The sequence below is a fragment of the Aricia agestis genome, chromosome 19 (genome assembly GCF_905147365.1).
Source record: "Aricia agestis chromosome 19, ilAriAges1.1, whole genome shotgun sequence".
Taxonomy (NCBI): Eukaryota; Metazoa; Arthropoda; class Insecta; order Lepidoptera; family Lycaenidae; genus Aricia; species Aricia agestis.
Genome location: NC_056424.1, coordinates 8,327,250 through 8,354,084, shown reverse-complemented (window position 1 = coordinate 8,354,084; position 26,835 = coordinate 8,327,250). Strand labels below are relative to the sequence as shown.

The following is a 26,835-nucleotide window of genomic DNA, read 5'->3' as shown; positions in this document are numbered from 1 at the left end:
TCCAATTTTATACAGTATACTTAACATTTTGTCTTCGTCAGGTTTGAAACGCTGAAGAATCTGATCCAGCAAGAGTACCGACGGGAGCGGCAGCGCAAGTACGAGGCCGAGCAGAAACAGGAGCTGAAGGAGATTGCCGCAGGACGGGGGTAAATTGATTTTTGGAACGAAGTTTCTTATGGCGCATTCAGCATTGCTAAAGGAGGCTAGACAGAACGATATTTGACCTCGACACTTTTTTATTAGTACCTGCATGGCAGAGGGCGTTGATAGTATTCCTGTGTGTCAACGACGCGTTGTTAGTATTCCTGGGCGTCAATAAATAGGGTTTTTATGGTTCCGTACCCAAAGGGTGAAAACGGGACCCTATTCATGAGACTTCAATGTCTGTCTGTCCGTCTGTCTGTCTCCAGGCGGCAAGAACCGCAATAGCTAGACTTCTGAAATTTTCACAGATTGTGTATATCTGTTGCTGCTATAACAACAAATAGTAAAAACAAAATAAAATTAATATTTAAAGGGGGCTCCCATACAACAAACGTGATTTTTTTTTTGCATTTTTTGCTCGATATCAATAATGGCAACAGGTAGGCACTTGATATTTTCACAAATTTTTTTCCTTAATCATATGTCTGCTTCAATATTTAAGAATAATATTAAAATAAAATAAAAAATTAAGGGGGGCTCCCATACAAAAACACAATTTTTCGCCAATTTTTCCTCCATAACGGTACGGAACCCTTCGTGCGCGAGTCCGACTCGCACTTGGGCGATTATTTTTATATTTTTTTTCCTTCTACAAGGCCACTTCTAACGGTTATGTTCTCCTTTCAGAAACGACGACTACGTTTACGGATCATACCCTGAACCGGAGCAAAAGACACAACCAGAATACCCCGAGGAGCCAATACCACGTCCGCACAACAAGTTAGTATCCATATCATACTAATAACGCCTCCGTGGTCTAGTGGTACAGAGCGCGGCTCTTGATTCGGAGGTCGTGGATTCGATTCCCGCGTTGAAAACATGTTGTTTCCAAGTTTGGTTAGGACAACGCAGGCTGATCACCTGATTGTCTGACAAGTAAGATGATCCATGCGTTGGATGGGCATGTAAAAAGTCGGTCCTGCGCCTGATCTCTCGCCAGTCGTGTCGGTCTTCCGTCCCACTGGGTTATGAGAGTAAAGGAATAGAGAGTGCTCTTGTGTACTGCGCACACACTTGGGCACTATAAAATTACTGCTGCGTAGCTGGTCTGCTTTCAATGAAACCGGCCACCGTCACCGAAATCGGTGTGGGAGCTATTATATATCATACTAAAAATATGTCTGTCTGTGTGTGATATGTCGTCATTTGTCTGAAATGTAAATGGGTAAAGATATTGGGGATACTTGGAAAAGAACAAAGGATGGTAATTTTTGATAATGTTTGTTATGTAAAGTGCACGGTTTGATCAAAGTAAGAGAAACAATGTCAACATTCAGTTTTTAATAGTGGCTAAACGAGCAAACGTATAACAAATTAGTAAGTGATTACCGGACATTGGCAAAAACAACGACTTTGTAGACACAAAAGCTTTTTTAGTACAGAAAAAGTAAGAATTCTACTTTCAGTTAAAAAGAAACGCGTCTCTTTAAAACTGAAAAACTTCTTGTCAATTTAAAAGTAGATATTGGTCAAGAATCGCCAGGGTTAAATCCATAAGCCCCTTGAGGCATAATTATCTTATCCCTACTCAAATAAGAAAAATATTCAGCTGAAATCTGTTGGAGGCAGTTTCGTGAGAGTGGCCCACCGCGACCGCCATAATCATAACTCATTACTATCTTTTATTGGAAAAGGGTCCTACGATCCCCACGCCTCACAAAATTCCACCTCGCGCTCGCAATAAACATATCCTTTATGACGATATTCAGTAGTTTTAGCCCTTTAGGGGTTTTGTATGTACCTACATATTTGGGCGTGATTATCATAATAAAAGTTTTGAAAAAAAATAATTAAGTATAGTATCTATCAGATTCTATGTAATAAAAATGTTGTACTTTTTCGAGATGAAAATGCTCCAGAGCCTAAGCTGCTACAACATAAAATTATATCAAACTCCGTTCAATAGTTTTTGCGAAAAGTAAGACATAAACAAAAACTTATATAATTTGGAGAATGATTAAAGTGGTCCAAATTTCCACCATCAACGAGACCCATATTGACTTATTGTACATTAAATATAGAGTAACTTTCATTATGAGACAAATTAAAAATAAGCTGTCAGTAAAAAGTTATGACCATATGAAAAATATTTTTTTGAGTAAAAATACTGATATTGATATTCATCTATTTCAGTAAAAACCTAATAGGAAATGCCAAGCGACATCACATAACATAGATTGAGTAGTTAAAAAGTGTAATGGGTCAAAATAAATACTATTTTATGTAATAAAATGGTAGACAACTTTTTCATTCCGTCATAACTTTTTTCTAACAGGATATTTTTGGTTGCAGTTCAGTAATAATGATTCCGTATTTAGCAGACCATTACGTAAGTGCTATTGGTTGTGGACATTTGCTCTAAACTTTAACATCATTTTTATTACATCTACAATATTTTTCATACAAAATGGTAAAAAACACGACATTTTCATTTTCATTTTTCATTCAGCCATAACTTTTCACTGACAGAGTATTTTCGATTGCGGTTTGGTTATAATGACTCAGTATTCAGTAGACATTTTTACTATGTAGGTCTCGTTAGTGGTGGAAATTTGGACCAGACTCCATACATTTAAAAACATTCTCTTTTAGCTCAAAGTTTAACCCCCTATATTATACATGTAACAATGGGGGGACGGTATTGGTGTGTATGTTCGACTCTATCGCTTTGAAGTTTCTAATTAAAATTATTACTTAATATTATTACCAAGGAGAATATAAACTACGTATATATATATATATATGTAAGTAACAATTATTACTACGAGTATTTTACATGTTCAGTTCCTTCATTATTTACCTACTTAAATATTAAAATTTCTCAAAAGGAAACCTAGCTCGCACAGATTGTTGGCGGGAATTCTTTATGAAAATAATTTATCGGACGCGAAACTTTTGATTAAAACACAACAAAGCCTTCGCTAAGTGCCTCTCGATTGCAATCTAAAAATACTTCCCACGTCTTGGAGAATAATGTTATTAAAGTAGGTTTTTGTGCCTTTGCCTTACGTCATTGTTCTAATTCCATCACATTATGTAATTTATGAGGAAAATACCGGATCTTGTTTTATTAATTTCCGGGAAATGAAAATCTTAAATCGAAAGACCACTACCATCCCGTTTAAGATTTCCGTGTATTCCTAGCGGAATTTCGCTTTTGCGTATTGCGTTCTTGTTGCTCCTTTTGTTGAATATGGCGAAAGGTGCGTCCAGATAAGACATTAAATAGGTACCTAAGCAAATCTTACCGTGAGAAGACGTGTGCACTGGGAGATCCCTCGTCTTCTGCATAAATTAGCTTGGAATGTTATAGCTTTATCGAATTAACGAAGGATATAAAGCTTAAGAGGGAACGCGGGTGCAGTAAAATTTAAACGAAGAAACTATAATTGCCATCACGATTCACCCTGCGCCGGCAGTGATAGAGACAGATACAGTAAATTAAAAAAAATGACAAATAACGATATCTATACTTAATATAATAAAGCGGAAGAGTTTGTTGGTTTGTTTGTTTGAACGCGCTAATCTCAGGAACTAATGGTCCGATTTGAAAGAATCTCTCATTGTTAGATAGCCCATTTATCGAGGAAGGCTATAGGCTATATTTAATCACGCTAAAACTAATAGGAGCGAAGAAATAGAGCAAAATGTGGAAAAAACGGGGGAAATTATTTAAAATTGCTTATTATCTTAAGAGACTACTGGAGCAATTTTTATGTTATTCGGCACACATGAAGAATATACCACGTAAAAGGACATATGTTTCTTTTTTTGCGAAAAATTTACGGATTCTGTGACATTCCTAAAACACAGCAGTTACGGTGGAAACGCAACCTAAACGTCGAAAAGTCTTGACAGTAGAGACACCATATTATCTCGCCAAAATCAAGTACAGTCTTTAACCCACGTTTTGTTGCAGAAAACCTCTCGGAGGCAGCCGCCAGGTGTCGCAGTTCTCGCGCTACTCGGACGTGATGCTGCCCCCCTCCCGCCGCACCTTCTATCACCCCTACTTCGACTACGTCGTCCCCGAGTACGTCCCCTACGCCTACTGAACACACCCCACCTACACCCGGGCATATCATGATGAAGCATATCGCTTCGAGCTTCTACCCCGCAATATTTTTGTATCCTCGGTCTCTAGGACCCTAGTCTTCGATAACGTGACAATAAGATCAATTGGTTGGTCAATTTGAATTTCGACAATAAATTAGTATAGGTTAGGACGGCATTTTAAATATACATGTCGCTTATATAAAGCTCTATTTACACGCTTTCAATTTCACGAACCCTTGAGCCGGAGTTGTGTGAAATTGAAGTTGAAATCTAGGTATTGTGCTCGGCTAACTCGTTGAGGCTTCAACCCGGACAATAAAGTCTCTCCTCCTCTCTTGTCGTCTTAGGGTCAATACAGACCGCAACGCGACGCGTAGATTCATTTCTAAATTTGTACTGAATTGACAGATTTCGTGAGCGCGAGACGTCTCGCAAATCTGTCAAATCCATACAAATTTCGAAATGAATCTACGCGTCGCGTCCCGATTCTGAATTGACCTTTATAGACTAATTTCGCTCGTTTTACAAAGCTAAAGAAATATTTCTTATACCGTTTACCTATTCTAAAACTTAATGTCTTAGCCCACAATACCTGGAATAATATACTGAGACAATAATCATATTCGGATGGTTTCCAACTTCAATTACTATGTCTTTCCAAAAAGTTGGAAATCCCCGTTCTAGTCCCGGCCATCGAGCCCGTTTTATACGACTAGATGTAGTGAAAATCTGTGTAGTATTTTTATTAATAACTAAATATTCGTAACCTAATATTTTGACAATAATATACGTGCATGACAAAATTAAATGTACTAAGTAGTTTCAAATTTGAAAAATATAATTCCAAATTTATGGAAACCTATTTTAAAACCCGGGAATTCCCGGATATTATAAGCCCCGAATTTGTGAAAAAGAAAAAAAAATGTCGACAATAATTTTTAATGACTTATAAATATTAATGTTTAACGCTGAAATAAACGTAGTTTGTTCGTATATTTATCTATACATTGTACTATGATAATCGTTGTGATTAGGAGCTAAGTGTGAACCTTTAAACTTTTTAATCGGGACTTAACGCGACTTATTTAATTAGTAATGCTACTACGAGTACTTACATTCTTTTTCTCGACGTTTCGGCCGTGTTGCAACGGCCGTGGTCACGAGGGGACTGCAGGAGCGCGACGTCTTCGTTTGCACCGGGCGGTCGGTTCTACGACTACCCTCGAGTTGTCCAATATTTGTGTTCCAATACACTGAAAGTCAGTAGGTTCAGTAGGTGTTGTGTGTCGCAGTGAACCTACTGACTTTCAGTGTATTGGAACACAAATATTGGACAACTCGAGGGTAGTCGTAGAACCGACCGCCCGGTGCAAACGAAAACGTCGCGCTCCTGCAGTCCCCTCGTGACCACGGCCGTTGCAACACGGCCGAAACGTCGAGATAAAGTATGTACTCGTAGTAGCATTACTACTTAAATAAGTCGCGTTAAGTCCCGATTAAAAAATTTAATTATAATGCAACGCGAAAGTTTAATAAATGTGAACCTGTAAAATACTCCTAAAAGCCTACGGGACGGCTAGTCGGTCTCGGGGTACAAGCTTAATTGCTTTGAATTTATGTGAAGGCACTACCAGACCGACAGAATAATGCTTTAACTACATTTAAATATTCGATGTTTTATATAGTTAATTGTAAATTAGAGAGCGCGACGCGCTTTTCGGTGTAAGTGTGGAAACAGCCTTATGTGTCAAATGCACCTATGGTTACCCGCAGTGTGACTACAATGCTAATAATTATATTCATGCTCAAAATCAAATAATAAATCTATAGCGTGATGATGCGATAATAACGCGCTTATTTTAAGATGAAAATGTATTTTAAACATTCTGAAACTGTAAAACGAATCATGCAGTCCTAAAAAGTCCGACCGGCTGGTAACTCTATCATAAAGGCGCATTCACATTGATGGAAGGCTGTTATTTAAGAAAGTTGTTAACTATTTATGTATTAGTTATATTTTAACTACTATCTATCGACTATGGCGAGACACGTCACATTACCTCACAGACTAAGAAATTTGGCTTTAACTTATTATTACGTACGGCTTTAAGCTAGTCAAATTCATCCTTCTATTTATTGACGGACGGACAGTCCCATCCTACTTAGCGATACTTTATTTTATATTGTTTCTATGTGTAGTTTTTGTATTATTGTATGAGTTACCTCGTATTGTGTAGCATGTGTGGAGGCGTACTGCTTATATATAGGTGTTCTTCTGAATGTTTTACGTGTCGATTCGAACATATCTTGTACTCAATTGACATATGGATAACCATATCATATTAAATCGGTCGCTTCTAAATATATCACTCCTGTGAATCTGTTGAACGAAGGCACGTTACTTAATTTAGACGTATTATATTCCAGAATAATGGATTTTTGACAATAAGACGTAGAAGGATAGGCGGAGTGTTTCTCTCTCGCTCTAGGCCCCTATGAGGGGGCGAGATGCATGTATGACCGTTGGTCGTTCGTCTATTGTATTAATGTTACAAGTTACGGTGTTAATATAACCAGGCACTGTGTAGTTATACAAACACTATAAGCAAAATTTAAAAAATGTATTTTACTTGGTGTTCTTTTATTTAAAAAATAAAGATAGTTATCTACTCCTGAGCATATTGTTGTTTTTTATTAACCCCGTCCTTTACATCTCTCATACAGACCCCTATAACTTTTTGCTAAGTTTTCCAGATTTTTTAAATTATATGCCAAACTAAGGCGTCTATTGAAGAACTTTTGTCCAAAGGGTAAAGTTATGCCACTACCTCGAATAGACTTATCCGCTCTGCCACCAAAAATTCGAGATCGCGGCCTTATTATCAGGGTTGTCAGAGTAAAAAAACATTTCTAAATATTGGTATATTTTCAAAAATATCGTATTACATGACCTGCATATCTATTTACAATTACTTTACGTTGGTAAGAGCCTACCGGTGCCAAGACACTCGCTTACCATATATTTACACAAGAAGCATGCAAGCGCTATATGGAAGATAATATTATGTTCAAAACATCAAAATGTTTAGTTTGGTACAATTTTTAATACAATATTTAAAATAATATGAGACACGAAAATGAGAATTTACAGACATTGGCTGGATATAAAGTATGAAGAAATTAACAAATGATTTTATGTCCTCAGAAAATCACAGGATTTAGATTCAAGCCGTTCTATTTTGAATATAAAATAAATTCTAAATTAAATCTAAATCTTCAGTTTATTGGAATCATACCAGATTTTTAACTGTGCTAGGAACAAAAACAACTTAAGACTTCTTCGGATGCTAACTCAACCATAAAGTTAATATACCTAGCGGAATAGAGAAACAAAGGTCTGAGCAAGAGCGATTTCACTATCAGTAACACTGCGTGGTAAAAAGAGACGTGTGATACATGACAGCAGCACTCTTTTTTTGACGTCCAGTCGGCACGTTCCGCACGTTGACAATTTAATCTCATGGAAATCATGTTCAATCATGCTTGATACCACTCTCTTAATAAAATGCCCAAGAAATATATTAAATGAGGAATTGCAAAATGAAATTAAAAATGTTACAAATTGGCTACAAACTAATAATCTTACGGTAAATTTAGAAAAAACAAAAATTATTAAGTTTTATAAAGAAAATATTGACGAAAATAAACATTTAGAAAATAAAATAACGCCAATCAAATGTGTATCATCAGCTACTTTCCTAGGGATACATATAGATAAAAACCTGAATTGGAAAATGCATATAGATATTACCTGTAATAAACTTAATAGATTCATATTTGCGCTTAAAAGAATTAAAAATATAGTATCAAAGGAAGCCACCTTAGTAACTTACCATGGTTATGTCTCTTCATCTCTAAGATATGGTCTGATACTATGGGGAAATTCGGTGGATGTGAACAGGGTATTTATAATACAAAAAAAATGTTTACGAGCCATGGCAGGGGTAGACAAGTTCACTCATTGCAAACCGCTGTTTCAGCAATTTAAAATCCTTCCACTAGCCTGTTTGTATATACTAGAATCATGTCTTTTTGTAAAGAAGCATGATTTTCTATTTGAAAATAAAGACAATAAAGAAACCAGAAACAAAAGAAAAAAAAACAAAATAAATATACCTACACAAAAATCAGCATTAAATAGCAAAAACGCTTACTGTATGACAATTAAAATTTACAATAACCTACCAGACAATTTAAAAAATGACAATAATAGTTATAATAAGTTCAAGAAGGATCTATTTCAGTGGCTATTAAAAAAATGCTACTATTCAGTACAAGAATACTTCAACGATATAGCAGTTGCAAATAAATTTAAACTAACTTTAAATATATAGAATAGGTATATGACATATAATATGACAACATTTGATTGGATCTAGATTATTTTTTTTTTAAGGCTAAGGATGAATTTATGACATTATTATTATATATTTTTATCTTTATTTATGACATTAATATTATATATTTTTATCTTTTATTTTACCGATAATAGGACATTATAATTAGCATAGAATTAATTTATTGATATAGTATGAAATAATACCGACATATTATGTGAATATGACTCTTGTGGGCCTGACATTAGTTTAATAATAATTATACCTCTGTACTATTTAATTGTTTTTGACATATTATACTGTAATTATATATATATTTTTTTTTATATAAATGGAATTTGAAAACTTGACCTTATCATCTGACATTATAATTTTATTTTATTACATTTTTAATCAATTAATAACAATTTTATACCTTTATCTCCCTATACTGTGTAGTTATGACATTATTATTTTAATCTGTAAAAGTGTGACTGTAACTTGAATTGAAGTGGACCTGTATACTGGATAGCTTTCCTTCTTTAACTTCCATTTTTAATAGGTATCTGGAGTGCTGAAAAGTAAAAAACTAAAATGAGATAAAACATTCAAAACAAAAAACACTAAATGAGGAATTATAATTATGGTAATTTAGGTTAAGTAGGTAGGTACCTGTGTTGTGTGCACCACGTGTAAGAACCAAAATGTATTTTGATGAAGCTACAAGTATGTACTAAGCTTTATGATTTGAGAGCTGAAAATAGAACAAAACACTGATAAGTGAAAAACCTAGGACATATGTATAACCATGTATAACCCAGAACAATAAGTATAAATAATATGTTAAATACCTTAATTGTGTAAGTACACCTGATATAAGCAAAAAGATTATGTGCATTTGGAGAGAATAATATTGTTTCTGTTTCCAAATTCAATATACATATTGGGATATTATTAGGTTTTACGAATCACGTGTTTGTGATACAACACAATGCCACGTAATATGCCATCCGCCATATTATTTTATAACCACATAACCTCCATCATCCATGATTGTAAAGTTGACACGGAATTTTAGCTTCTCCTCCTTCGTCTTGTTATATTTTGTTTTTTATTTTACTTTTTTTTTTAATTTATTTTTAAATACTATGACGTAACTATCAAATGACTTTAATGTATGTTTTTGATTTTACTGTTAAAATATTATGTTAAAATATGTAATAAGATCTTTTAAAATAAGACGTAGTTACTTAAGGCACGTTGCATGTTAATTAGAATAAGATCTAAAGAAAATGTTTTGAAATAATAATTAGACAATATTTCCACGCCAATGAGGCAGAAATTTTGATACCATACATAAATATTAAGAACCATTGTTAAACAAATTTCCTGGAAATAAATACTATTCTATTCTATTCTATTCTATTCTTGTGTAAGTGTATACGTACATATATTTTTCACACAGATGAAAACCAATTTTGGTTACGTTTGACAGCTCGAGATTGTTGCTTTATTCCGCTAGGTATATTAACTTTATGAACTCAACAAATAACATTTTGGTGTTTTGAAATTATCTTTTCGATACACGTAAAGGCAACTATTCCATATGAAAATAATGTAATTTTCCGAATAATATAATTTTAACTATATTAACTATTAAGCAATTTAACAAATTTAAATACAAGCTGTTCAATAAACAATTTTATTCTACTTTGGATCATTTTGGAATTTGTGGTTTTGGATACTTTGAATTCAGACTTCTAGAAGACTTTGCTTTACAATATCGCGGTAATATCATTGAAGTAGTTATTTTTGAATAATATAATCGGTCCCTACTTACTTAATAGCAACTTTCTTTATGAATAGCTGAATATATTTCAAGAATATTATGTTGCCTGCCTCGTTCTCTTTATGAATGAAAGAGAAGGTATGATATTCTGACAGCTCACGCTAAATGTATTAGTAAGAACTTCGAAGTAAGGTAAATACATACCCATATAACTTCAAAATCTTTCAAGATGATTTAACCAACTTCAACAGGCTTGAAAAGGATCATCTTGTCAGTTGTTAAACGGCCTGTAGTAACAAACAAACATTAAGCCTCTTACTAACAATTCCAACCTATAATAATAATAACAATCAATACGTTTCATATATTGTATAACTGTTAATTATCATACTAGCGGTTGGCGAGCGGCCTTAGAACCGAGCGGGCACGCAGCGAATACGTCGCGGTCACGTAGCGTATACGCAACGTTTTCATCGCGTATGCAGCGAGTTTACATAACACAAAACTTTCCTATCTCGTTGTGCGCCCGCGACGTACTCGCGGCGGGTTCGTTGCATATCCGCGGCGTATTCGTTGCGTGACCGTTCCGCCCGAAGACACTTGCCAGCGCTATACGATAAGGCCCTAATTGTGTTACATACACATCTTAATTTCTGAAGGAGTAAATTCAAGGTATCCAATACCACATAAGATCTATGAGCCTACGAACTAAGAAGAGATGTGGTGAGAGACTAGAAACCTGATTTATACAAAAGCGTTCACCAGGCAAGTGAAACTTGCTACCCCGGTGGAGTATTGTCGTTGTGCCCCTGACACACACGCTAGTACGTAAGAAACTTTATAAAAGTCCGGTCACTGAACAGGGAGACGATTTGATTGCTCAGGCGTTACGCTACTTATGTCAGTCGAGCACGATTTTAACAGTCTCTTTTCAAAAGTACACGAAAATAACGACATAATAATGTTTTCAAACGCGAGTGGAAGAGAAGCAGAATAAGGCTCTATCAACATTTTTTTCTGTTCATTGACCGGACTTTAACATGATGTTTGGCAACAGAACATTTCAATATATCTTGACCAATTATATCTTAAAATGTATAAACATTACACAAATCGAAATCCGGATATAACCAGTTTCGACCAGATAAAGTCACTTATATCCAGATGACACTTGCTCTTTAGTTTTTAAGTTCTCGCATGTGGATCAGGGGCTTAATAAAATCGTTGAATAGAATGTATTACAATATGAAATATATTAAGTATGTTGCACAAATATTTAGGCCTTTTTAAGGTTATATCTTTATTGTATCTATCTTTTTATAATAACACATTTATTATAGTTCTAGATTGTCTATCAAAACTTCTTATTTCTATGGATATGATGATTTAATATCTAAAATAAATATCCCGAATATTCCTTTCATAAATTCATTTCTTAATTTTAGAAATAGAGAGACAATTATATTCTTTAAAATAACCGAAACAATATATTCTATTCAACCGATTTTATATAGTATATAAAACCTATCCTATTAATATAAGATAACATACTTAATCTAGATACATCAGTCGCTTAGGGCTTGCTAGAAATCCTGAACACAATTCTGAGATCTGATTAAGAAATTCATATGAATTTTAGGCGGTACTTCTTTCTAACATGATTTTTCAGCATTTTCTTTTCAAGTTCAATTTGGCCACTAAATGTTCCGCTATTTGTATACATAATTTCACAAGTGCAACAGTGAATTAATATTATCATATTGGGGCCATACTAACTGTTTAGTATGGCCTTAGAATCATAAGAGGAATCTCGCAAGCCCTGCTAAAACACTTTTGAGACCTCTCAACAATCATAAACATGATTTTGAATGCACAAATTATTATTTAATTTCATTAATAATATTTTAAACATAATAGGATGCGACTGAGTCCAAAAAGTGAAAAGTGTTATACTTTATTAGAAAAGTATAATTAAAGACACCAATCATTATCAATTTATGAAGAAGATGTAATAATATGATGCATTATGACAATTTATATTGCCAGTGGATATTTAATTGAATTGTAATTTGTGCATTCCAATTCACGTCCATACGCCCATCTGTGATATTTATTAATTTACAACAAAACGTATAGAATAATAAAAACAAACATTTTTAAGTAAACCGTCCACTTTTCAACTCAAAGATCACGACAAACATAGAAGATTCATCAGTATATCCGCGCTACTATCCGTTCTATTATGATTCGTATTCATCCATCTGTTTTATGATATTTATTTATATAACACGAGCTTCCATCCGCGGCTTCGCTCGCGTTAAGAAGTATTATTATATACAAACTTTCATCCCCTTTTTGAACCCCTTGGGGTTGGAATTTATCAAAATCCTTTCTTAGCGGATGCCTACGTCATAACATCTACCTGCATGTCAAATTTCAGCCCGCTCTGTCCAGTGGTTTGGGCTGTGCGTTGATAGATCACTATGTCAATTTGCCAGTCACCTTTGAGTTTTATATATTATAAAGATATATAACATTATAGTTTCTGAAAAGAAACCCCCCTTTTTTCGGATATCGTTAAAATAAAAAACAAGTTACACAATAAGTTACATCGTCAAATTAATAAATACCACGCTATCTCATTTAAAGTAACTAGCAAGCACTACAATATATCCCTGTCAAAGACAGCGATTGCACAGTCAGCTTCAAAAATACACGATCAGTGGCTCCAGAAAAGTTACATTAGGAGAGGGGTTCCCAATCTTTCCTCATCATCCTACGTGTCGTGCTTTCAAGTTATATTATTTGAATATTGTCACCGCTTCCTTATGCACCAACTTTCATCCTACCTACAACATACGAGTGGTATATTGTTACACACATTCTCAAATAAATTAAACATGTGGGATAAGGACGAACCAAACTGATAGCGTCTTTCGCTATGCGGCCACAGGACACCGTGCAGCAAAGTTTGAGAAACCCTGCCTTAAGGTAACTTATATGGAGGCACCAACCGCACTCGAGGTCATAATACCTCCGTCACTGTATGGCCAATCTTTAGAACTATGTAAAAGTGTCCTAACAATATCTCATACAAAATCTATGTAACTTACACCTACTTAGTACGACACAGTCGCATAAGATACGAGTCTTATAAAAGGAATAAACTTATAAAATACCTCGAAAAGTTAGGGGCCGTGCACACCGAACCTTTAAGTATGAATTTATTTACATGTCGCCGAATACAGTATGCACCAACCTTTACAATTTGTGCTTCGGTTATATTAGCCTTACATACGATTTTAAAAACCGACTTACATCGAGACTTACTTGTCGTTTCGTTAAAATATAAAATAAATATTAGTATTTACGTCTACCATATCTTTGGACTCGATTTTTATTTGGTAAATTATCATACCAAAATCGTACTAGGATATTTCATAAAGCGTTCTCAACAACCGGGAGGAGGGCGATAAAAATCTGTACAAACAATATTTTTATCATCCTAAAGCCATTCTAGATGTGTGCATTAAATATTGTTACAAAGAGACCAACAACATTATAATTATTATTCATATCATCAAGACTGTATGCCTTTCAAAAACTATAATTTTCCAGACATGAGAAAAGTTGTTGTATCGTAGACAGGAAATCGTTAGGCACTATTCACACGAACATCGACGCGCTTTTAAGAGTAAAACCGTTCCAAAAGAGATTTTATGTGCGTTTATCCCTGTGATTATAGCGCGTCTTTTAGTCACTGTGAAAAGAGCCTATATCCAATTTTCCAATCTTAATACACATTTCTAGAATCAGCATAAGATTGGGACAAAGTACACTACTGGCTATTTCGTTATAGATTTTTAACATTAGTTCTATCATGCAAACCAATTAATTATATTTTATTACCTTTCTATTACTTTTATAAAAGTTTTTCAGATTTTTATCACCTCAGAATATGATTTCAGATCTTATCTACTTTTGGACATAGAAATGCTATATTTGTACAGGTGGAATCAAAATTATAACCTAGTGTTACTACTCTATGAAACATATGAAAAACCAAAGGGCATTATAAATTTTTGTGTTTCTATATATTAATAAGTATCCTATACAATATTATAACAAAGTATAAAAAATACAAAACGTACAAAAGTGCCTAATGTTATATCTAATAAAGTTTCTAATGCAATAAACATAGAAGAATTTTGAGAAAAATAAAAAATAAATATAGATACTATATTAGCTACCTAAACGCTAAGCTTAAGATCGCGTTTTATGGAAATAACTAAAGAAAAAAAATCGTAAAACGATGAAAATTAATAATAATAATTAGAAAATAAAATGTGATCTTTCGCGAAAGAAATTATTAACTTTCTAGATGCAAATAAACATACCTTACTGCCAAATTAAACATTTAATACTAAACAGTACAGTCAATTTTACAGAACTAGAAAACAAGTAGCAAAGTCAGATATAGATTCACAAATCGATAGAACTATAAAGATTGAATCGAAAATTTCAGTCAAAATTATTAATAATACATTATGGCAGATTTTCACTTATCTATTTTTACATGATAGCTTATAAAAAGTAACAAAAGACCTTAATAGTTTCAGGGAAGTAAAATCAACGCCAAAAGTTACGAATAAAGCTTAGGCAAGTGTGATTTCAAGTCCAAGGCGCACCTTGGAGGACATGAGTTTCAATATAGGTATTGCGTACACACAAACGCACTTAACTGTCCTCCAGTAGGTTGTGTAACTCCGCGTAGTTGAGTATGGCACGGTGTAGGAATTCATACTGCAACTGTAAACGAAAAATAATAATGATGATTAAAAAATTTACGCAACTACCTATACTGAGTAAAGTGTACTCGCACTAACGACTCAGTAGTGACGTCACGAAAGTTCACACCGTCGCTATTCTAACAGCCAGATAAAGATTTAAAAGAAGAGAGAAGAACAAAAAAAATACAGCCTATCAATTGTATATTTTTAAAAGCTTTTATTTTATCAGTAATAAATAAAAGTGTACGTACGAATGTGTCGATGGTGCGTGCACGCTGCGAGCGCACTTTGCGTGCGACAGCATTGACGTCGACTCGCCGCTCGATGCGTAGTTGCCAGATCAGGATGCAGAGCGCAACGAACAGGGCCGACCGCTCCGTACCATAGCTGGGGATATCATTTTGTTAATAGTTCTATCTTAAGCTGATCGCACATTTGTCAGCACCATACAAGCCGAACGCACCACATAATTCATGAAAGGCGGCGCATACGCGTTACGGCGCGTACTTGCTGATAAATGTGCTGTTACCTTTATGCGTTATGCTATTTGATAAATTGTTTCAAATAGCTTTTTCACGTCAAAATTACTAAAGAGATTTCGAAAACCATTCCTATGTCTGTTACAAAAAATATTCTGGTGTAAGCAACTGGTGTGGTGTACAAACGACAAAATAAATGATTATTACAATTCCCGCGCATAAGATACATACATATTGAATCGGATGCGTCTAAGACTTTGTAATCCATTGGACTCTTAGGTCCATTGTGCAGATTTTAGACTGATGTGTTTTTAAACAACTTTGCTGCTTTCCACTAAATTTATGTGAAAGTGACAATGTCAACTTATAACTGCATCATCAACACAGTTTTTAAGAAAAAAAGTTCCACTCACTGGCAATGCACGAGCAGAGGGTCGCGCGGCGCGTGCGCGAGCGGCTCGGCGAGCGGCGCGGCAATCTCGGCCAGCTCGGCGAGCCCGCGTGTTACTTCGGGCACGTGGCCCGCCGCCGTCGGCCAGCCCTGGTATTGTAGTTGACGGACGCACCGCCATGAACCGTTCTATGTATGAAAAAAAAGTATTATAATAAACTGCATATATTTCAAGAAACTGAAAAGACATTTAAACCTCGCCAAACCAAGGTTTATAGGTAAATTAAATTATTACATTAACGCATTGACCGTACAGTGCCTTAATTTGTAACTATAGGGTCGAAAATGGACGTTTAGTCATCGCGATGTCGATCGAGAAAGATCGTAGCTGAATTTAAGTCATACAACCAGTCTTATATCGACTAGGCGCAAAGCATGGCCCTAAGGTACTCGATATACAAGTTTTCATGCTTTGCGCTTCCATCGTTGAATCGTTTCAATCGTCACAAATGAACTAGTATGTGGTTTCGTATGGTCGTCTTCCTAGGACACCAGTTCATACAGGTTTTTGGATATTACCGCGTCATAATGTTGACAATTATTACCTTGGTGTTAGTAACACGGAACTGTCGACGCGTGTAGTACGGGCATGACTCGCTCTCCTCGTACTGTACGGAGATGTGCTCGTACTGCGCCGTGCCGTCGTCCCAGTACCGTGGACACTTGCCCTCACCAAGCTGAGTAGTAAAATATAATATAATGTTAATCATCACAAAAGTTACAAATACAGACTTTATGCCAACAATATTATACTGACCATAATATATTAGGACTATAGCGAGAGATCAAAGGGCAGAAGCCAATCAAATCTGTACTAATATTATAAATGCGAAAGTATCTGTCTGTCAGTCTGTCTGTCTGTCTGTCTCGCTTTCACGCCAAAACTACCGAACCGATTGTAATGAAATTTTGTATACAGATAGTCTAAAGCCTGAGAAAGGACATAGGTTACTTTTCTTACTGGAGAAAAGGGTTGTAAGGGGGTGAAAATACGAAAATTTGTTCAAATTAAGTAAGTTCCAAACATTCATACTAGATGGCACCGTGCGTCTCTTACATCGCGCTAACGCTTGCCCAACATCTTTCTATAAGATATCATCATATTTTAAGTTTTTTTCGATTGTTATTTCTTTTTTGCATTATTTAATAAGTAAGTACTTTATATTATATAATACAGGGTGTCAAAAGACCGCTTCCGATAACTTCGTGGGGTTATTATAGGGCATGAGATATATCCATTGGTGCAAGAAATTTTCATGTAATCGCCAGTTTTTGAAATAGTCAAAATTTTCAACACGCAATGTATAATGCGTGTAGTTAATGCGCGATAATATCGCCCGCCGCCAATGAATGAAACCCCGGGCCGTGCCGGCCCCCCCCGCGCCGCCCGCGCCGAATACCGCGCGCGCGGCTCTGCGCTAGTCATGAGTTAAGACAAAACAGCTGATCGTGGTGTGCCCTATACCCTAGGCCGTAGGTAGTGATTAAACCACCAATATTGTAATGATTATTAAATTACAATAGTTTTCACGATTAAACAAAATGTTACAATTTATTAATTACCGTTTCTCAGGTTTTTACTCAAAAATACTCAGTTTTTACTTCCGGCCAAAAAGGAAAAGAAATCATAATTCACATCCGATCATCATCCGATTTACACATCTGTAAAAATACATACACAGTTACCTACTGCACCTATCAATACCTATCAATGGAAAACATACGTGATAACATGTTCACTGACCTGTGATCAGCTGTCTGCTTTTATGAAATGCAGTTCGAACTGTGCTCCATGATCCATCTAACTCGATGTAGATTGCAGAGTTACTCAACGCTTAACAAAAGTAATTACAGGAGACATGCCAATTCTTTAAACATTTTTTATTGCACTGTTTAAACCGCACTATCGTCTATCGACGACGATGTTCACCTGTTCCTTAAAGCATCGCACATTCATCGGACGTATCTTGTCACGGCCCGTTATTAATTACAAACATAAAAAAAATAGTTAACAATACACAAAACAAGTAATACGACAACATCTAAACGTAAAATTACAAAACTTAAACAAAAACGTCACAGTACCTACACCAGCACGGCGCGTGTTAGACAGCCGACTGAACAAAATTGAAGAAAAAACTTTGTAAAATAATAGGGATGTATCCCTGTGCAATGTGAATATTTTGAGTAATCGATAATTTTTTTATCGATAAATCGTATTAATTGTTTTACATACGATTACGTATTGATTACTGTCAAACTAAAAATAAACAAATACCTACTCAATATTAAGAAAAGCGACAATAATTAAAAGTTATTTAATTAATTAGGTAAGTATTATTAAATTATTTTCATTGGTACGTAGACGCTTATACGCGCATACGTAGACGCGCATAACGCGTACCACGGTATAACAATCACTTTATCACGGTAATGTAGGTATCGAATTTAAAAAATGAGATGAGATCTACTAAATAATAGTTATAATTTTTATTATTTAATGGATATTTAAATATCGACTAAATAGTATTGAATTTATAGGGTACAACACTTAGATTGTCCTTGAAATGGATTAGCGACACGTGCGTCGTGCACCTGCAGAGCGGCACGCTTTGTCGGCGCCGCGATCAAAGCAAGCCGCCGTTCGGTGTCTTTTGACTACTTCCGAAAGTCGATACACGACGAACATTATTTCAAAAATTAAAATAGATTTTTTAATTTAGTAGCCATTTGAGCATTGAGGTAATAGGTTGTTAGAGTTGTTAGGAGATAAGTTTGATTTTTTAACAATTACTTCAAGTATACAAACGTGTAGAATTGTGTAAAGTGTTAATAATTGATTATTATTTCAGTTGTAATAAAATACTTTGTGGTGTGATACATTTCGTTAACGTGAAGTGTTTTTGACGTTTTTGGTGGTGACTGGTCTTATTGCTTGATGTTAAGGATTATTTTCAAAATGGATAAAGAAGTAAGAACACTTGAACTCAACATTTTTCACGTAAGTTAATTGCCAGTTTTATGTATGAGGTTTTTTCGTGTATCATCTGTTATTTCGATTGATAAGTGACGATTGCGGATAAACAGTTCATCCGCATAGGTTTCGTTACTTACGATGAACTTTTTAACTAGTCTAATAATCTTAGAAGTTTGCCATACTGTCGTAAGTTGTTACACATGCACAGACAGTTTCTTACAGTTTTCTACATGAGCTACCATTAAACTCTTAACACTGCAAGTAGCTTAGATGAGAGGTCAGAGGTCAGAGTTCTAAGTTCCACGTCATGGCGACCTTCATGGGTTTGAAATTGAAAAGACACCACATACATTAGGGTTTCTGTGTGTTCTGTCGTAACTCGTAGTGTATCGTCATTCGTCGCATACGACCTTTCGACTTAGCGTGCGTAGGCCGGAGCTAACAGCTGATTAACGCGGTCAACGTTCTCGGGTTTGTACTCGGAACACGAGATCGTTGACCGCGCGCTTGCAAATGCTTATTGGGGTAAAAATAATAAAATTTAAAAAAATATTTTAAAATATTTTTCTATGTGGTTTATTATCATGTTTAAAGGGTTTTAATTATAAAAAAATAAAGAATAAAAAATTTAAAAAATTAAAAAAAAAATTAAAAAAAAATACATATTCGTAATCAGAAAATGTAGTATAATCATACCCCAAAGTTATCGGAAGTGGTCTTATTACACCCTGTATATACAGTGACGTCCTATCAACCTATCGATGATAAATAGTTTATGGGTGAAGTTGTGTAATTGGGGGGCTAAATAAGCTTTAAAATTTGGCATAAAATATAAAGTTTAATTTAAAAAAATGAAATATTATGTGCACACTGCACAGCTGTTTTGATTTAAGGGGTACCAGGGTTTTTTTTATAAAAGCTTTTGACACCAATTTTGTTGATATCGCGCGCTATAAACTGAAGTCCACGCGGACGAAGTCGCGGGCAACAGCTAGTACATTATAAATACATTGAGGTACTATAGACTGGAGAGAGCCTTATATCGGTGTATAAGCGTCAAAAGCGTGTAATATAATGTCCTACTTACTAGGACATAACAAAGGAGTCGGTCTGCATATTTCATGTAAAAAAAGTGTTAAAAAAGGTTATTAGTGAACATTTAATGCCAGATATTGTTGAGTTTTGTGGTTCCGCTAAATAATAAACCATAAGAATGGTCAAAGAATGCCTCAAACACGTGGATTTAACATTAAATACGTAAGTTTTGAATAACGTTTTTAGGGCTTTTCAATCGGTATTTTTGTAAGCTAAAAAGATAATTTATAAGTTTATTAATCCTTTATTCGTGCTATATAAGGCATTAGTGCTAAAAATGTCACATCAATTAATAATTTGGCTATAAAAATTTAAAGCCAAATTATTAATTGCTACCGAATAAATAAAGTTTTCAATTATGCAACATAGAACCCAGAACAAGGGAGATTTATTTACCTCGCTTAACATTACAATCGTGGAGACGTTGTGTTCTGACACCATCCGCCAGAAGTCCATGATTGTGTTTGGCAGAGGATCTTGCGTGATGATGAATCCTTCTGAGTTGTCGTAAGCTGCAAAAAAACAATACCTGCTATAGAAGACCAATGCCTAAATATAAAATAAGAACTCCTAGTATTAAGATTCTAAAACACAATGACCTATTTCCCAAATCTCTTAACAAATGATTAAGGTATTTTATAAAAACAGGCCTACTTTTAACAACAGTATGTCAAAAACCGACGGCAAATCTTGGCATAAATATTGAGCGAACACAAGACAAATGAACACCATTCAATAATAGTACTACAATTATTCAATAACATACATAATTTATATGTTATTGAATAATTGTATAATCTATTTGACCGAGCTTAGCTCGGTATTAAAACACGAATAAAATGACATTTTCTAAAAATGATTCCTAGCTAGATCGATTTATCGGCCCCGAAACCCCCTACATTTATTTTTCTGAACTAGCGACCCGCCACGGCGTCGCACGGGTATAAAATATAATATATAGCCACTGAAAAAATGATTAAAATCGATAGCCTATGATCCTTCACGTGGTCTACTTCTTATGTGTGCCAAATAACATAAAAATTGCTCAAGTAGTTCGTGAGATAAGCCCTTTCAAATGACAGATAAAATTAACTTAGCAATACCTTCTATGAAAGACGCGTTGATATACGTGGAGTAGTCTCGCGCGGGCAGCGGCGCTAGGATCACGCGGTTGCGGTCGTACGGCAGACAGTTGGCGCTGCGATTGCGTGCACGCAGCTCCTCGCCCCCCGCGCCCGCGCCCGCCCCTCCCGCTACGCACGACTTGCCAACTTCGGCGACGGGCGGGGACATCATTTTCTATGGAATTGTGAAAATTATTTATGAAATGGATGTTTAAACAGTCTGAAATCTAAATGTAATGTGTTTCATCCGGATTATAGAGTTTTTATAGACAAACGATATAAGTAATGTAAGAGGTTACATTAATCGTGTACGTGCAATTTTATGACAACGTGTATAAACACTATTCATTGAACAGGTAGAAAATTTGATGACGCCAAACGTCTTACACCAATTCTGTTAAACTGAGACCTATATACCTAATCGTTGTACTGAAATAGCAAAACTAAAAGAGATGTAGTGTAAGGCTACTATCAAAATTTGTCTGCCTTTTTCTGCGAAATTTAGTACCTGTAGTATTTAGTATACAAGTGTTAAATATACCTCAAACTCATGCTCCATGAGGCACTTGTCGGCACCCTCTGGCGTGTTCCGCAGGCGGTCGATGGAGCTCTTGAGCCGCGACGCCGGGATCTCCGTGTCGCCGTAGTGAGCCATCTCCACTAGCGCGCGGTACACGAACACGTACTGTTTCTGTGACACGAGAGTAAACAAAGTTTGTTAAGATTTTACGTGTTTTAGGTTCATTTCAGTGCTACAAAGATCATGCATGGATGACAATGAGAGGGGGACGTAGATGTGAAACAGCTGTAATTTAAAATGACATCAGCGTGCATTTACAATATTTGTTTTAGATTTCAGCCTTCTACAGATTCTTGGTTGGCGTTGATTGTGATTAAGTTTACAACATAGCTGGATTAGTTGTCATTTTAGCCACGCGTTGAAAGATCCTTGTAGTACTAGTTTTAGATTTCAGCCTTCTACAGGATACACAGAACAGAAGAGCTTGAGTTGAAACTACTGACAAGGGCTACTTGCCAACAGCAATTATAGTGATAGGAACATGCCATCATCCACAAAAAAGTTTACCAACCAGGGACTGCACCAAAAAGTTTCTCTGCCGCCGGAGTTCAGCTACGGTGTTGAAGACCGCCACCGAGCCCGTCGTCTTAAGCTGCTCGAGCAGGCAGTCCAACGCCACGAGCGTGCCAGTGCGACCGACGCCGGCGGAGCAGTGGACTACTGCAGGACGGCCCACCACACCCGACCATGCCTCGTTTACACGCTAGAAATAATAATAGTAAAATTATAATCAATTGAATTTGAATTGTAATTATTGTCCGTTAATATCTGTGCACGTTTTTAAGTGTATATCAGTGCATCGGGCGTCTTTCAAATCGTGTTAAGTTTGGTGAATACTGTAGTTTAGGGGGCGATTTTACCAAATAAATGGAACGCGTTCAATGCACACTGAACGGGTTCAAAACGTATAAACGCGATTATAACATCGAGATGATTTCAGCATGAATTTGATTCAATTTATTTTGTTGGCTACAGGTACAGGTAGTCTAAACGTGAGACATATAAAACAATCAAAATATCTACAAAAGTCCCGTGGCACTTCTATTACCTTGATGAACTTGAGTATAGAATGCGGATGCTCCGGCGCCGCGAAGTCCTTCCACATAAGGAAGTGGTACTGGCGGACCAGCCGCGTCTCGCACTTGGCCTCGCGCGGCGACGTGGGGGCGCTGCTGTCGCCGAGACCCGCGCAATCTAGGACAAGACAGCGAATTAGAAATTGGTTATGGCTGGTCACACATTTGTCAGCACCGTACGCAGTGGCGGCCCTAGGAGGTGACGAACAGGGCAATCACCCAGGGCCTCGCTCTCGCAGGGGCCTCGCAAGGTATTTTTTCGTAAGACAAAGGGCCACGCATAGACCTGCCACCCAGGGCCTCGCAAAGACCTTCCGCTCGGGGCCTCGCGATGGGCAAAGGCCGCCACTGACGCACCGCATAGTACACGAAATGCGGCGCGTGCGGTGCGGACGAGTGTGCGAGATTTCACATCATTACATACAACGGATTCTAAAATGCAACGCGTTCGGCGTGTGCGTGCTGATAAATGTGCGATCACACAATGTTTATTTTCTCACAAAAATGAACATTAGTATTAGAGAAGTTTGTTACACTATCCTAACTTCTTTATTTTGGCACCCACGGCTGCAGCTATTGTAACAAGTAATTATAAAATAGTATGTTTGTTTTATTCTTGTTTGTAAACCTGATTTTTTACATAGCCTAGTAAGCAGGTAAACTTATAGAGTTCTTATTTGCTCGATGTGAAGGCCAATGCCAGTTCCATTGAGGAACTTATAATTTGTGTAAGTATTAAAAATTTCGCCTCTTCTCCATAAGTTGTCTGATGTCCTCTTACATCATATTTTTGATAATAACAAACATAATAAGCTGTCGTAATACCTCCGTTTCTCTTTGCTATTCCGTTATTCTCAACAATAGGTTGACCATCAGAATTCAGTGGTTGTTTTGAAATCTTCAGCTCTCGAACTATATAATCAGAATACCTGAAACAAAGGAACGTGTTATGTTTACTACGGTAAATAAAGCTATAAACGAATCAGAAGCTTCTTATTGTTGAAAATATATGCGTTTAAAAATGCTAAATCATTTTCGCTACGTTACGTAAAAAAATACGTTGTATATAAGTCATGCGCGTACACGACGCACGCACGGACGCAAAACTGCGTACGCGTTTATTAAGTTAGCATTTTTTATCTATCCAGAACAAAAATTAATAGCCATAAACGTCCTACACGAGCTAATAAGTTGACAGGATATTAAACCAAACCACACAAAGTATAAAACTCACCGTTTCTCAGACACATGGTGCACGGTGATATTGCCGAACGCTCGCACCCCCCGCACCTCATCGGGCCAGTACTTGCTGCACTTCACCTTGGAGTACTCCTCCAGGTTGGTCAACATCACTATCAGCTCCAGCCCATGCTCCCATATCATGCGCCAGAAGTCGTTGACCGTGGTGTCTGTTGGACCTTGGGCGCAGATAAACTGCTTTCGCTCCTAAAAGATGGGACACGCAGGGCATAAGTATGCAAGAAAGTTTAGTCAAATTAGACGACAAATTAGTAGAATTTAATATGGCTGATTTTATAGCTGAAAAGATGTTAGTAACTTTAATTCTTGATGTGTGATTCATTGAGTAACCTTGGAGGTCAAGTCAAAAAAAGTTTATGATACTATAACTTATAGGTCTTCTACAGCTAATAAAAAAACTATAGCTGTTACATTTACCTTTCTTGTACATACAAAGTCACAATAAGTTGTAAATCTTATTAAAACAGAAAAGTGACAAAGGTAAACAATACAATGAGAACATTAGTCATGCTATACCTGAGATGTGTCTGCGGGGTCCTTTGGTAAGCGGGGAAAGCAGACATCACAAGTTACATGGGGGAAGTGATTTTTGATACCTACTTTACTTTTTAATTTGCATATTTATAACTACTATTACATACAGGTCAAAACGCAATAGAAAAATATTCGTGTGAGACTTGCGAGTCAATATTAATATACTGAAGTGTAATCACTTCCACACGACGTTTTTTTAAGCTCGTTTGTATCGATATAAACGCAAGTTGAACGCTCAGCAAACGCAAGGGAGCCGACACGTTTTAATACCTTTACACACGACCCTTATTTTTGTATCAATACAAACGCACGTTTTTCGAACGCAACTAAGACGTGCTGCAACCGCGCGCTTGTATAGCGTGTGTATCGCGTTTATATCGCGATCATGTCGCGGTGGGGGACACGGCGCGTGCGCTCCTTCTCCACCCGTCGTTCCCCACTGAGTCGCAGTGTGTTTGTATCGATACAAACGCGTGTTCAAAGCGCGTTACAATAGCGTTCAACTTGCGTCTGTATCGATACAAAGGCGCGAATCGCGTTTTATTAGCGTTCATCTTGTGTTTGTATCGATACAAACGCGCGTTTCATTTCCGTCAAAAAACGTGTAATATCTGCCAAAACGCGGTGAAAACGCGCAAATGAAGCGCGCACCAAAAACGCGCGTCGACAGCGCCCAAAAAAGAAAGTGGAAGGGCCCTTAATAAAAATGTCTTCTTTCTTCGCGACCATTATTCAAAGAAATTTAAATTATTATTTTTTTATTCCGAATCGTTGTAGCGCAAAACTATATTTGGCTGTATATGCAACTAAAGTTATTCTTAATTGAGTAAAAAGTTTGTTTATATAACATGACCATCGGATAGACTACTTCATCATCATTATAGACGTATTTCACCAACCTTATATCCCATAACATAGTTGGCGTTGATATAATCGGACCCGGGTATGCCGTCGATCGGTTGGAGTTTTACCCGGGTTTGGTCGTACGCTTTAATATCCGGGTATCGGTTCTTCGGTTGGTTCTCCCTGGCTTCTGAAGCGTGTGTGGTTCTATCGGGGAAGCACTCAGGCAGCATCTGCAACAACTTGATCGTTGGACGATGTTAAAATTAATCACACGTAAAGCACAACACTATATTATATTATGGTTAAATGGTTTATTGACAATATGGGCATAGCCAAGTTTTGGACTTGAGAGTTCAAGAACCTTTTGGTTTGAAAAAAGTAATTTTGTATTTGAGGGTTTTTCTACCCTTGCGATAATCTATTGGATACGCCCAACAATTTTGACATTTATGTATTAGATGCATGTTAGAATGAAAGAATGGTAGCGAGACACAAAATGATATTACAAAACGTTTTTAAATGCATAAAAAACAACATAATTATTATTTAACAAAGTAATGTTAAACTTAAATAAGATTGATTGGCCGCGACGAAAGTAAATTTAAACACAAACAACACTTATAGAAAACTACACAAAATGACCTTTACAAAACATGCAAGATGCATCATGATGTTAAAAAGAAATACCAAGCGAATATTTGGCCCGTTATTTTTATGTTATTAATGTCAGACACACATGCTTGATGCAAGCACAAATAACTAGTTGCTACTATACTAATATTTTATTGATATTGGTTTTACCTCGTATGAAAAATATTACTTACAAGACTGAAATATACAAGACTTTATTCAAAGAATCGCAGTAATTTTTATCGTCAAACATCATAGTCATAGAAAAAAATATGTCGTCACTACTTTATCTTGTTTTGCCGATTTTGAACTCGTACAACAATATTATCTGTGTCTAAATATCGCTTGAAAATAATCAATTCTCATATATTATTTTATATTCCCAAATTATAATTATTCAACAAATCAGCTTAATATTTTTACCCGACTACGGCAAAGCAAAAGAAGGGTTGTGATTTTGACAGGCTATGTATGTATGTATATATGTATGTTCATCTGTTCCCTCGTAACTTCTAAACCACTTATCAATTTCGACAAATGACATATCATTAGAAGCGTCTTAATT

The 26,835-nt window shown here is 36.1% G+C and overlaps 2 protein-coding genes across 3 annotated transcripts in view; one reads left to right on the top strand and one right to left on the bottom strand.

The window, feature by feature from the left end:
• Positions 1 to 4,686, top strand: part of LOC121736524 — a 106,632-nt gene extending 101,946 nt beyond the window's left edge. The window contains exons 6-8 of the mRNA XM_042127770.1: positions 42 to 149; positions 835 to 927; positions 4,127 to 4,686. Of these exons, the coding sequence (XP_041983704.1) occupies positions 42 to 149; positions 835 to 927; positions 4,127 to 4,262 (337 nt within the window). The 3' untranslated portion in view covers positions 4,263 to 4,686. The remainder of the gene's footprint in view (positions 1 to 41; positions 150 to 834; positions 928 to 4,126) is intronic.
• Positions 4,687 to 14,825: 10,139 nt separating this feature from the next.
• LOC121736342 (tyrosine-protein phosphatase 69D) overlaps positions 14,826 to 26,835 on the bottom strand; it is a 35,127-nt gene continuing 23,117 nt past the window's right edge. The window contains exons 15-26 of one of the 2 annotated variants that reach the window (XM_042127463.1): positions 25,694 to 25,879; positions 24,235 to 24,446; positions 23,826 to 23,929; positions 22,973 to 23,118; positions 22,436 to 22,627; positions 21,886 to 22,035; positions 21,324 to 21,519; positions 20,617 to 20,732; positions 16,694 to 16,825; positions 16,111 to 16,277; positions 15,470 to 15,605; positions 14,826 to 15,237 (exon numbers count right to left, since the gene is read on the bottom strand). In XM_042127463.1, the coding sequence (XP_041983397.1) occupies positions 15,166 to 15,237; positions 15,470 to 15,605; positions 16,111 to 16,277; positions 16,694 to 16,825; positions 20,617 to 20,732; positions 21,324 to 21,519; positions 21,886 to 22,035; positions 22,436 to 22,627; positions 22,973 to 23,118; positions 23,826 to 23,929; positions 24,235 to 24,446; positions 25,694 to 25,879 (1,809 nt within the window). In that variant the 3' untranslated portion in view covers positions 14,826 to 15,165. The remainder of the gene's footprint in view (positions 15,238 to 15,469; positions 15,606 to 16,110; positions 16,278 to 16,693; positions 16,826 to 20,616; positions 20,733 to 21,323; positions 21,520 to 21,885; positions 22,036 to 22,435; positions 22,628 to 22,972; positions 23,119 to 23,825; positions 23,930 to 24,234; positions 24,447 to 25,693; positions 25,880 to 26,835) is intronic. The other variant, XM_042127464.1, reaches the window with a different exon arrangement.